The sequence below is a fragment of the Rhinatrema bivittatum genome, chromosome 3, assembly GCF_901001135.1.
Source record: "Rhinatrema bivittatum chromosome 3, aRhiBiv1.1, whole genome shotgun sequence".
Lineage (NCBI taxonomy): Eukaryota > Metazoa > Chordata > Amphibia > Gymnophiona > Rhinatrematidae > Rhinatrema > Rhinatrema bivittatum.
In genome coordinates, this window is record NC_042617.1 from 460852599 (window position 1) to 460866430 (window position 13832).

At 42.1% G+C, this 13832-nt stretch overlaps 1 protein-coding gene across 1 annotated transcript in view; it reads left to right on the forward strand.

Moving 5' to 3' along the window:
• Positions 1–7039, forward strand: part of DDX1 (DEAD-box helicase 1) — a 175981-nt gene extending 168942 nt beyond the window's left edge. Inside the window, exons 24-26 of the mRNA XM_029595927.1 lie at positions 1385–1480; positions 2339–2459; positions 6710–7039. Of these exons, the coding sequence (XP_029451787.1) occupies positions 1385–1480; positions 2339–2459; positions 6710–6840 (348 nt within the window). The 3' untranslated portion in view covers positions 6841–7039. The remainder of the gene's footprint in view (positions 1–1384; positions 1481–2338; positions 2460–6709) is intronic.
• The last annotated feature ends 6793 nt before the right edge of the window (positions 7040–13832 follow it).

A 13832-nucleotide genomic window follows, 5' to 3' on the forward strand; every position in this document is an offset into this window, starting at 1 on the left:
TATAAAAGAAAAAACTGATTGCTTGGTGCGTCCTTATCTATCAACTCTTTGCCTCCTTCTCTTTGTCTTTCAAGAAAGCTTGTTTATAAATCCATGTTTTCAGATTAGTTTTAATTGTTTCAAATTTGTCTGCAGCCTTATTTCAAGTGGCATGGAGTTCCATTGGACAGCACTTGTCACATACTCACCTTATACAAGGTTCCTACATGACTGAGTGGTCCTCTGTACTCACCCTAAATTCCTTCCCAAGGTGGTTACTGACTTTCACTTAAATCAGTCTATATTCTTGCCCACAGTTTTCCCAAGGCCTCACTCTCACCAAGGCGAGATGGTTTTACACACCTTGGACTGTAAACGTGCACTTGCATTTTACCTAGACTGCACGGCAGTCCATAGGAAATCCACTCAACTCTTTGTTTCATTCGATAAAAACAAACCGGGAGTTGCAGTGGGAAAGCAAACTCTCTGCAATTGGCTAGCAGACTGTATTGAATTCTGCTATGACAAAGCAGGCCTTCCTCTCCAGGGACGAGTGAAGGCGCACTCAGTGAGAGCCATGGCAACCTCAGTAGCACACTATCGCTCAGTACCGATTGCTGAGATCCGTAAAGCTTCAACATGGAGTTCTCTTCACACATTAGCAGCACATTACTGCCTGGACAAGGAAGGACGTCAAGACTCTGCCTTTGGCCAATCCATCTTGAAAAACTTATTTCCAGTATAATCCCAACTCCTTCCACATCCAATCTGCTGTGATTTTCAGGCTGCCTCATTTTTCCCAATAGTACACCACTTGTTGTGCATGTTGCACAAATTGTATGCTGTTGGTCCTAACAAATATGAGCCTGTAGCTTGCTAATCACCCACATGTGAGGACTACCATCCTGCTTGTCCTGGGAGAAAGCAGAGTTGCTTACCTGTAACAGGTGTTCTCCCAGGACAGCAGGATGTAGTCCTCACGAAACCCACCCACCACCCCACGGAGTTGGGTCTGAAATGTTTTATTATTTTATTTTTTCGCTCGCACCTTTTGCTACAAACGAGACTGAAGGGAGACCCCTATGGCTACAGGGATTATGGCATGCTGGGCATGCACAGTGTGCCAGTCAAAAGTTCTAGAAACTTTGACAGAAAAGTTTTCCGTGATAGGGCTCCGTCCAGTGATTTTACCCACATGTGAGGACTACATCCTGCTGTCCTGGGAGAACACCTGTTACAGGTAAGCAACTCTGCTATCTCTTCATCAAGAGCCACTTATTTTTCAGAATTGTTTAATGTATCAGCTTTATCATGCATCATTATCCACTTTACTACTGTTTAATTTTAAGGTGGAGATTTCAGGGCTGAAATCACACCATAAATTTTACCGTATTTTCTGGTCCAGGTTTGGTATCATGTATGCAGCAGTCGTGGAAAAGGCTGCTATAACACCAGACTGAAAGAAGAAGGGGGTTGCACCATATGGTATAACGAGATGCAGGTATTTTCTTTTTAAATAAAATAATTTTTTGAGCAGCCTGAAGCATGAGTTTATAGCTTTTAAACCATTCTAGATACTTTTACCAATTTGCAGGTAAAACATTTTTGCAAGAAGGTTCCCAGTTATATTGCAGCAGTTGAAACTAGATGCAGAGTCACTACAGATAGCATTTATATGTATAGAATTGCAGCAATATCATCCCAGAGAGGTAGCTCCATGTATGTAATGTTGGTAATTTCACATGAAATTCCTCCATTGATGATATAAGCCAAGCTCACACTATTGCCTGAAAAATATAAAAAGTCTGTTTATTGAAATGGATCCTGTTTCTAATATCACTGCATCCTGTAGTAAGTGATGTGTTCATTTATGGTAGTAATTTAAAAAACAAAAAAAAACCCCCAAATCAAAACTCTGCTATAGTACTCTCATGCATGTAGGGTCCAACTCATATTGTTATGCCATCAGTTGCTAGTCATGAAGCAACGATTATTCCTTGCCTGTTTGTAATTGATTTTAATCTGCATACATTTAAAACAAATATTATAGAATGGCTGGAAGAATTCTAGCTTTTTTACTTGTTGTCCAGAATTCTGCAAGGTAAAACAAAATATAATTGCCCTGCAAGGTGCATGTTACATTGGGACATTTATACTTCTTAGGTGGTTGCAGACACAGTCATGTTGTGTCTTATTGCCAATTATTCAAGGGTATGCAACAGTAGAATGCCAAGAATAAAAGGCAGTTACACTGTACCTGGGTCTATGATGTAATTGTGATCAGACATAAGTACAGGACTTTTCCAAGCCTATTTAATAAAAAGGTTTTTCATTTTTTTCCCCATTATATTTCTTGTAGCTTTTGGGGGAGATTGAGGAACACTTGACCTGTACCATATCTCAGGTGGAGCCTGATCTGAAAGTGCCATTGGATGACTTTGATGGAAAAGTGGTATATGGGCAAAGAAGAGCTGCTGGTGGTAAGTTGACATTTAGTAATGTACTGGATTTCAGGTTGTTAATTTTCTTTAAAGATGAATTGGAAGATAAATAGGGAAAAGTCCCTCTGTATTAAACATTTGATTTTGGTTCTTTGGAAAAGAGAGCAGATGAAGACCAAAAAGGTGCATTCAGATTGCCCAGCAAGGTGTTTAGGATTGCCACTGCTGCTCCATGCAGATTACTTTCATGCTTTCTGTTTTGGGTTATAACTGCTTCTCCTTGTATGTTTTATGTTGACAATCAGGCATGAATTAACCACAATGTTAATCCAATGGTGCCAACATGGACCTAACTCCCAGAGTCAGTAAAAACTTTAATGAGCATGAATGGGAGTTCCCACTCTTGCACACTCCCTTGTAAGCCCCTCAGTCTTTCTTCATCTGAGCTACCACATGTATGTATCCCAATCTGTCTTAAATCCTTTTATGTTTTTGCTTTAGTGATTATTTTTACTGCCCCATTGTTTCTTCTATTTTTATGCCACTTCCTCAGCAGCCCCTCAAACAGAGCATTTTAAGTTTTAAATAATTAAAAAAAAAATTTGAGTATAGAAAAACCTAAAGCCATGAAGCCCATGATTAGCTTCAAGGCTTGTATCTGTGGGTGTCTGATATCTATCATGGATACACATGCTGTCTGCTCTCGCATCCTGGGCCTAAACCGTGACTCCTCTAACAGCTACAGCTGTGGTCGGATGTCCTCTAGGGTGCAACACTGTGCCTGGAAGATGGAGGCCCTAAGGAAGGTGCTGGCGGGGAAGAGCTCAAAATCTGCACAAGGCTGAGTGATGGAGCTGCCCCTTGTCTAGGAGCGAGGCTAATAGGACTCTCTGCTCAAGAAATCAAGCTGGAAATCTTCCCCCTCTCATTCTCACAAGCAGGGGAAAGTCCCCTATCCCTAGCATCTTGCAAACTTGTCTCTGTCAGGGGTTGCGCATGGTTTGGAAGCCTGTGGCACTAGGGGAGGCCCAGAGAAGAATGCCTAAACAATGCAAGGGACTCAGAACTGAAGAGAAGATTTTTCACCATTAGTGTAGGACTCCACAGTAGGCATCTCCTTGACAAGCGTCCAGAGATAGCCTTATGGGCACAGCTTATATATGCATGTGGAAAATCCTCAAGGGGCCAAGCCATTTATTTTACCCAGACCTACTAGATCACTTTCCTATTGTAAGGTGCAGTCATCATGCTGTATGATGTACCAAGGCAGTGTTGATTGTGTCACAGCAGTGTGTCTGCACTTAAGCCAAAGAGTCCCACTGCTGGCACTGTGGCATGGAAGGGTGGTACTGCTGGTGCTGTCTATGGACTCAAAGCATTATTATATGGAGCACTTCAGAACCAGCTGCTTCCATAGCAGATGCAGATGCTATGGTGCCACGTTCCTCCGAGACTTTACCAGCAGCCCTTATTGAAGGCGAAGAAATCTGGGTTTCTGAAAAGGATGTCTCTTCTCCAACTCTGCTACAGAGGGTCCCCCAGCCAGTGGGAACCCAACTGTTGGAGCTAGTGAAAAATGTCTTTGCCTTCTTAAGTCTTTGAAGACCACAGAAGGAGATTAGAACCTTTCCTGTCTAAGATGGAGTAAAATTTCCCAAATAGTGGGACCACCCAAAGTCCCACACCAGTGTATACTTCCTTGCAAGAGCATCATCCTGTTTTGGGAGTAAGTCCTTAATATGAGGTGGTGGCATCTCCTCCTCCAGAGGCATCCATTTACAAATCATAACATCACACAGCTATTTTATCGCAATGTGCGATAAAACAGCATGTAATAAATAAAATGTATTTCACATCATGCCCTGCGGTACTGCCTGGAAAGGTTGTGCGTGTGAGTGAGACAGACTCAGTAATAGGCAAATGGTTCAGTTTACTATTTATATCACTGTTATGGGGGGGACACCGACCTTTAAAATTGGGGTGAAGAATCAGGGGTGGGGAAGGCTTGGGGGGACAGCTTAACATACACCATCTTGTGTACGAACAGCACAGTGGACACCTGTGAAAATTGGGTGTCATTCAGAGAGCTGAGAGTTTAAAGAAAAGTAGTTTCTATTTCTGACCCATTTGCCTAATACTGAGGTGCTCTCTCTTGCGCTCCAGCCCAAACCACACAATGCGGTAAACACATTTTTGGTCGTATCGCGGGGCCAACGTAGCCAAAAAAAGGTGTAGTTATTTCCAGCGATAAAACGCAATAGTGCATTAGCGGATGCAATATTGCATGTGTTAACTGCCGGTCATCACCACAAACCCCGCCCTAATGCCTCCCATGTGAATAACTAATACATAATGGGGCGGATTTTCAGAGCCCTGCTCGCCTAAATCCGCCCAAAACCTGGCGGATTTAGGCGAGCAGGGCCCTGCGCGCCGGTGAGCCTATTTTACATAGGCCTACCGGCGCGCGCAGAGCCCCGGGACTCGCGTAAGTCCCGGGGTTTTCGGAGGGGGGCGTGTCGGGGGTGTGTCGGGGGCGGGACCGAGCGCAGCGGCGTTTTCGGGGCGTGTCGGGAGCGTTCCGGGGCGGGCTCGGGGGCGTGGCTACGGCCCGGGGCGGTCCGGGGGTGTGGCCGCGCCCTCCGGACCCGCCCCCAGGTCGCATCCCGGCGCGCTAGCGGCCCGCTGGCGCGCGGGGATTTACTTCTCCCTCCGGGAGGCGTAAATCCCCCGACAAAGGTAAGGATGGGGTTTAGACAGGGCCGGGCGGGTGGGTTAGGTAGAGGAAGGGAGGGGAAGGTGAGGGGAGGGTGTTAGAGGATTCCCTCCGAGGCCGCTCCGATTTCGGAGCGGCCTCGGAGGGAACGGGGGTAGGCTGTGCGGCTCGGCGCGCGCCGGCTATACAAAATCGATAGCCTTGCGCGCGCCGATCCCGGATTTTAGCAGATACGCGCGGCTCCGCGCATATCTACTAAAATCCAGCGTACTTTTGTTTGCGCCTGGAGCGCCAACAAAAGTACACCTATTCGCGGTATTTGAAAATCTACAGCAATTTGCACATTAACATGCGTTGGGGTAATTAACGCTCACGTTAGGGCCCTAATGCACGTGTTAAGCCATTACAGCAAAATGAATGACCCTGTTAAATTGTAAGCCCTCTGGGGATAGGGAAATACCTATTATACCTGAAGTGTCAAAGTGTAATATACCAAATAAATACATCAAAATAAAGTTTTTAATTTAATCTTTATTTCCAGGTTCCTTTAGCAAGTAGAGGGCCAGGCTGCTACTAGAGGGCATTATTTTTAGAAAAGTCAGTAAAATCTTTTGAGTAATAAAACTTTCATGAAGATGAGTATTTTCTGTAGGCTAGTAAAATTTCAGAAAATCAGTCTTAAAGTAAGCCCTTGATTTTGTATTATTGAAATGTTTAAGAAAATGGAAAGGAATGGTCATATTTTAGTGCAGGAAGTTAATATTTGGATTACCGTAGAATAACCTTGATTAATGAACATTTTAAAAAAGGACTTACTTTGTGGGATACATGATTTAAAATGGAGATGTGCAACTGCACAGCATAGCATGGAGCCCTTTTCTCGCATGTAAATCGTTTTGTTTCATATATAAAATCTGTTTTTAAATCCTTAATAAGAACTTTTTAAGTTAGGAATAGTTTTTTATTTTACCTTTAGGCGTGCTTGCCCAATATAAGGTTCTATAACCTGTGGAGAATCCAGTTTTCATTAAAATAGTGGCCAAATGCCCTTTACAATTTAGAATATTTCTTAAACATGCATGGAATCAACTATGCCTTTCTACATGTTTCTAGCACTTGGGATACATGGATACCTCCAAAAATGAAAGGGAGAAATAACTAATACTATTAATATTGATTTTTGTTTGAGAGATGATACATTCTTCCCTCCAAATAAAAAACTGGTTAGCAATTGCTATTTAAGTGCTTGCTTTAAAAAAAAAAAAAAAAGAAAACTGGAAGATGTGATGCAGTCAAGCTTTGACTGCATCATATCTTCCAGTTGATCCCATTGGGAGGAAAAGGCAACATATAAATATGAAACAGAATATATAGAAACCTGTAATCTGAGGCACATGGAAAACAGACTTGTCAAAATCACACAGGGAGTAAGTGGCAGATGGGAGTTTAAACTTGTTTTTCATGATTCTTCTGATTTGTAGTTCAGAGCTCAAACCATTAAACTACCTTCCCGTGTGGTGTAGGTGTGTAAAAAATACTAGTTACTTCAAGCATGTATCTTCTTTTCTTTTGGCAGGTGGATTGTACAAAGGCCATGTGGATGTTTTGGCGCCCACTGTGCAAGAGTTGGCTGTGCTTGAAAAAGAGGCTCAGACATCTTTCCTGCATCTTGGCTACCTTCCTAACCAGCTGTTCAGAACCTTCTGATTCCTGCAGCACCATCAAAGGGAAACCAGCTACTAGAAGCTCAGTTTGAAACACAAAGAAGTGGTGTATTGCTCATGAGTAGTAGTATGTTCAGTTATAGTAATGTTTAATTTGTGCACCATTTGAACATGTTAACAGCTAACATTTAGTAGAACTGTGATGTGCTAGCTAAAATGTTAAATAAAACTGAGCAACTTGACATCAGATTCTTTTGTTTTTTCTTTATATAGCCTCCCTGAATGACAAATATTTCTGCTGTTCTGAAACATTTTGTACACATTATCTAGAATTACTGCATCTTTGACTGATTCTAGTTATTTATTTATTTTTTGCCTGGTAGTGCCGCCTTTCTCAGGACTGATTTAGCCATGTCATCTGATGACAGCGAATGGATCCATCTCTCTAGCTCAATGAAGTTTTACTTTTGTGCATGCATGGGAGTTAACTCCTCCTCCTCTTCATCCTCTCTCCCCCATTTCTCAGGCAGGAAAGAGGGGGGTCTCCTCATCCCCCAGAGGGAGTTATCCATCCTCCTCCTGCACCTCTCTCCACCTCCTCTGTCCAAAGTTTCCCTTTCCCCATCCTCATGCCCCCTCCCCCTCCACTGAGGCTTCCCTTCCTCTTACCTCGGCCACCGTTTCCCCCTCAGCTGGCTCCATGGCCCTATCTCCCCAAGTCTCTGAGCCCTGCCGGAAAATGCAACTACCTCTGCTTCCAGGAAACCATTCCCGGCACCCCAGCCTAGCCCCATTTCTGCTGTGTTTGCACATGTGCCTGCAGTGGTGTTAACCAGATTTGGGAGGGGGTGGCTTAGGCACAAACAAAAAGCCATGCTTGTTTGGTTTCTTAGATAGAGCAATACCGCAAATAAGGCAATGGGGGTGGTTTATGGGTGCAACACTCTGGCTCTGGGCTACATTGGAAGAAGCAATCCAAGATAATGTGTTTCTGCTGCTGCTGTACTTTAAGGATCAGTATTTGTGAGTGAGCTGGGGTAAGATAATGTCTTAGCCCCTGCTCTCCTGGAGCAAATCAATGTAGGAAGAGGAATTCCATGGGAAGTACTGGATTTTGCTGCCCTTGCTGCAGAATTGTGGGAAACAGAGGCCTTGATTTTTAGTACCTATAGGATAAATTATCTAAAATATCCAAGGTTTGGAACCCACAACCTTTGGAGATGAAAGCAGAGACCCTGATTTCTCTGGTAGGGTGATAAACCATGATTATGGTCATATTATAGGAAACCTGGGAAGGCATTCAACTGCGTACTGCCATGCAGGTTTCAAATAGCTGTTAATTTCTGCCATAAAGAACAAACAGAGGATAGAAAGGAGATCCTACTCTCTTATAGAGAAGAATTAAAATATATTATGCCTTGAAGTGAAAACATTTAAGTTTAAATATCAAGACTTATGCCAGATGCCTCACAACACCTATCTCTATGTATTAACTTCAGATTCTCTCTTTGGACAACCATCTAAAAAAAATAATTAAAAATCTAATCTGAAATTGCTACTTTGCAAACAAAAGAAAAAAATCATTCTTTATGGGGACTTAAATGCATATGCATTAAATAAACAAGTTTTCATTTCTAACTAGGAGCACATTTTTGGCAGTCAAAATATCTTATTTTCATCATCTTCATTGTTTATATCACTCTCTTCCAACCAGACTGCCTGATTTACTAAGGCTTTTCTCCCATTCTATGTCTATTGGAAAATACCTTGATGAATGAGGCCCAGAGTGTTTAAAACATGTTACAACAGGTTAGAGTTAAAATGGTAAGAGAGGGAGAGGGGACAAAGATGGCAGCATGAGCTAGGTCCGAAAAACATTTCCTCCCTGGAAAATTGTTACCTCTGAAGATGCCGGCAAAAAGGAAGGGGAAAGTTCGTACTTACCCCGCCGAGGCTACTCTCCCCTCCAGACAGCGTTTAATCACATCTTTCAGATCAGCTTCTGCCTCAGTATCAGGGGTATTTTTCCCGTTGTGGATACCGCCGAGGGAGCAGCGGAACTACATGGGGAGTTTACTCTCAGTCCCCTGGATCTTCAACTGCTGTCGGCCCCAAGATTAGCTGCACCTCCTCTGTCGCCCGCAGCGCCGGGCGATGACATCGTTTGGGCAGCCGCGGAAGGTGGCCAGAGAGAAGGCTTCCCTGGACAGTCTGCTGCTTCCCCGCGGGTAATGGAACCTGCTAGCATTGGCGCTGGGGATTTGTTCCTGTTCTCGACGCCGAGTGGAGAAACACGCGGAGGAGTGGCATCTGTGTCTGGGAGAGCAGTGGAGGAGGTAGACTTTCCCTCTCTGGGAGTTGAGGGTGAGTCTTTTTTTTATTCCAACAAAGCCTACGGTGGTAACGCTTGATGCGTTATGGGACCCGGCTGCTCACTTAGGGATCAAGGGATAAAGATGGGGCGACTAAAGACACAGTGACTTTCTGGAAGAGAAAATGGATAATCAGAGTACAGAGTTTAAAGCACAGTTAGAGAAGCTTGAATCCTTCTCTACAAAGATGCATGATTGTAATACTAATGTAATTAAGGACTCCAGTAACATCTCCAGAAGATTTGAATACCTGGAAAATTACAATAGGTGTTTGAACCTTCGTCTTCTAAATTTTCCAAAGGTCTTGGGGGAGGAACCTTATATAACCTTTAAAAGATACCTAAAAGAGATACTAAAGTATGAAGATGTAAGATTGCCTTCTGTTTATAAAATGGTTTTCCTGTCTGTATCCGCTAAAGCGAGAAATTTTCAAAAACAATCTGAGGCTTTGGAAAACTTGACACAATTTCTAGAAAATTCATCTGAGGAAGTATATGATCGTGCTACCCTTCTGGTAACACTTCTAAATGAGAAAAATATTAGTGAAGTAATGCAGAGATATTTTTAAAATACCTCTGCTTGCTTTTATTCCCAAGAAATCCGAATTTATCTGGATTTTACACGAGTGACCCAGGAGAGGGGACGAGAATTTCTTTCCTTAAAGCCTCAGATATCTCTTGGTTTTTCTTTCAGCTTAAGATATCCTTGTAAATATTTGATTCGTTCTCAGAATGATTCTTTTATTTTTTTTCTACCGGAACAATTAGTCATTTATTAATGCCAGGAACATAGCTACCCTGTCTCTAACAAATATCTAGGTTGTGAAGACATTATAAGTAAAGAGGCAATTATTACTTGTTACTTGTTTAATAATTTCTTATGATCTCCCTGGGAGTAAGAGTACTTGTAATTGAATATATGTTTTGTGGGATCATGTTTTGTTGCATGCTAAATGTTATTCTTACTCCTTTGTTTTTCTGGAAGTAAGTGTTTTCTTACTTGTATATTGGTTGAAAATGATAAAAAATAAAATTAAAAAATGGTGAGAGGGTTCAAATTACAATGGGTGTATCTTAGCTATGATATGTAGCAGGGTTGTCAAGTATAATTAAATACTAGACAACTGTAAGAAACCTGGTATGGCAGTGCTGCTCAAGCAGCATGCCTTTGGAAAGTTCTTCCAGAGCTGTAGTGTTGGCAGCCCCAACATGATCTCCCTAGTTTCATGCTTTGAGTCTATTGGGCAGACCCCAGGATAGAGAGATGACTAGGTATTGAGAAGGAGAAATGACTCAGGAATAGGGGGAGAGAAGGGGGTCTAGAAAAAGGAGAACACTGGAGACGGAAGATCAGGAACTGAGTGGACAGAGGGAGATGAGAGGATTGAAAATGAAGAGAGATGGGGATGAGAGAGAACTCTAGATTTGGGATTGTTAAATCCTGGGGGAGAAAATTACAGAGAAAGAGGAATGAAGAAAGGAGAACATCAAAGGAAGCGAGCAGAAAGGTTGAAGGAAGAGTATTAAAGTATCTACTTAGTAAGAAAGAGACAAAGAAGGAAAAAGGACAACAGAGAAAGAGGAGGAGAAAAAATAAGGAACAGAAGGAGAGCAGATACTGGCCAGAAAGGCAAGCCAGAGCCACCAAAGACTGGAAAACATATATTGCCTGATACATATGAGAGAATGACCTGTACTTGAGAGAGAAACTGGAATGGTATACCCTTCACGATATTTAAGATTTTATAGTAAGGCTTGGATATTAAATTTTTAGATATTTTAGTTTAAATATTTTTCATTGTATACCATTTGTGGTGTGGGGTGTGTTTGTTTTTGTTTTTTGTTACACACTACTTTGAGTGATTTCTTGAAAGCCCAGAGGCAGTTTATTAATATGCTTGGTAAATAAATAATCCCAGCTGCAGGAGCAGGGTCACAAGCAGGACCTCTTTCCCTGGATGAAGAAGCAGAGATGCAAGAGCTGGAGCAGAACCCTCTCCCGCTGGAGACACAGGGACACAAGAACTGAAACAGAATACCTCTCCTCTAGTGAGGGAGAAAGTGAGCAGAACCTCCTCTCCACCCCACTACGCACATACAAGTGTGCCATCTGAGAAAAGGCAAACCCCTGTACAATATTGCTCGCAAGATATTGAACAGAACTAGTCCTAGGACAGATCCCTAAGGCACTCCATTAATCAACTTTATTTTCTCACAATGCATTCCATTTAACACCTTCTGTTGTCCAGTTTCTAACCAACCCTCCAATTTGAGGTCCACCTCCAAGCTATTCAGTTTACACATGAGCCTCCTCTATGGGACTATTTAAAACTAATGAATTCCAAGTAAACCATATCCCAGGGCATGCTTTTGATCTAATTCTTTAATTGCCCAATCAATGAAATTGATCAGATTTGTTTGGCATGATGTCTGATAAAAAGTAATACTGCCTCATTCTGCAGCACTCTGGATTCTAGATGTGTTACTATCTGTTCCTTCAGTAGAGTTCATTAATTTTCCCCACACACTTTGAAATGTTTGCTAATGCCAAAAGTCTAATAAGTCTAAGAAGTAAGATGGGACAATTAGCGTGTTTAACAGTGAATGATGACACAGACTTAATTGGCATCTTAGAAAAATGGTAGAAAGAGGATAACCAATGGGATAGTACTATACTGGGGTACAAATTATATCGCAATGACAGAGATGAGCATCTTGGTAAAGGGTGGTGCTTTATGTCCCGGGATGGCATAGAGTCCAACAGGATAAAGATCCTCCATGAGACTAAATAATGCACCATCTAATCTTTGAGTAGAAATCCCTGTGTGCTGGGGAAGAGTATAGTGATAGGAGTATACTACCGTCCACCTGGCCAAGATGGTGAGACGGACAGTGAAATGCTAAGAGAAATTAGGAAAGCTAACCAAATTGGAGGTGCAGTAATGGGAGATTTCAATTACCCCAATATTGACTGGGTAAATGTAACATAGGGACATGCTAGAGAGAAAGTTCCTGGATGGAATTAATGACAGTTTTATGGAGTAATTGGTTCAGGAACTGACGACAGAGGGAGCAACTTTAGATCTAATTCTCAGTGGAGCACAGGATTTGGTGAGAGAGGTAACGGTGTTTGTTTGCTCCCTCATGCTCAACTGTATATACTCACACATGCTCTTTCACTCTCTTTCTCATGCTCGTAGACATAAACACACATACATTTAGAAAGGCTAAAGAGTTTTGGATTAATTAGCTTGGAGAAGAGATGGCTGAGGAGAGATTATGATAGAGGTCTAGAAAATGAGTGGAATGGAACGAGTAAACAATCAGTTGTTTACTCTTTTGAAAAGTACAGGGGACACACAATGAAGTTACTAGGTAATACATTTAAAACAAGAGAAAATATTTTTTTAACTCAATGCATAATTAAGTTCTGGAATTCATTGCCAGAGAATGTGGTGAAAGCTATTAGTACAGCTGCATTTAAAAAAGGTTTGGACAAATTCCTGAAGGAAAAGTCTATTAACATTTATTAAGGTAGAGTTGCAGAAATCTACTGATTATTCTTGGGATAAGCAGCTTGGGATCCTGCCAGGTACTTGTGACCTGGCTTGGCCATTGTTGGAAACAGGATACTGGGCTTGATGGACCCTTGGTCTGACCTATGTTCTTATGTTCTAACCCTGGTGCATGGCCCCCAGCCCAGGACTGACACTGCAATGACTAGAGTAAATAAAGTTTGGAGAGGAAAAAATGATTCCCGGGAGTTTTGAATGAAGGCTCCTGGCACCAGGATCTCTGTACTGGTTCCAACTGAGCTGGAAGCACAAAGGAGCTGAAGAAAACTGCAGGTTAGAATTAAAACTCAAAGTCCCCTCTATTTAACAGTCTCCAAGCATGTGTTGGTGTATGTTGTGCTCAGGTTGAGGGCACACTTTTTCACTTGGCTATAGGTGCACATGGCTTGGCTCTGGCTGTGGGATCCTACTAAGAGAAATGATCCAACTTTATAGGCTTCTCCATGTAGAAGACTCAGGTGGTGAACTCTCAGTCTATATAAACCCCTGCCACTATCTTAACTTGTGGAATCTTTAGTTGACCCTCCTTGGGGCAGCATGCCCTTTGCTGTTCTCTTTTTGGTTCATTTTCATAGGGAAGGACTCTAGGATTGAGACCTGAGTAAAGAAAGGAGACAAAAAAGGGGCTTTTTGATTGAATGACATTCAAGCATTACATGGATTTCTAACATGGGTATTACCCTTTCATTTTTATAAGCTACAAAAAATGTTTTAAAAACTTTTTAAAATAGTGTTTGTGGGACCTATGATTACTTATGACCCATAAGAACATAAGAAATTGCCATGCTGGGTCAGACCAAGGGTCCATCAAGCCCAGCATACTGTTTCCAACATTTAATGGTAGAAATGTCAGACTTGACTAAGTAAACCGCTTGGCGTTATAAAGGTCTCTTTACTCTTTTGCAACGCCTTCTATCGCTAATATTTAAAATTACAAAATTACAACATTTATTATCCAAGTGTTTTTTTACATTTGTTTATTTGCTACACTATGGGCCGGATTTTAAAAGGGTTACGTGCATAACCCTTTTAAAAGGCCCCTGCGCGCGCCGAGCCTATATTGCATAGGCTTCCGGCATGCGTAAAGAC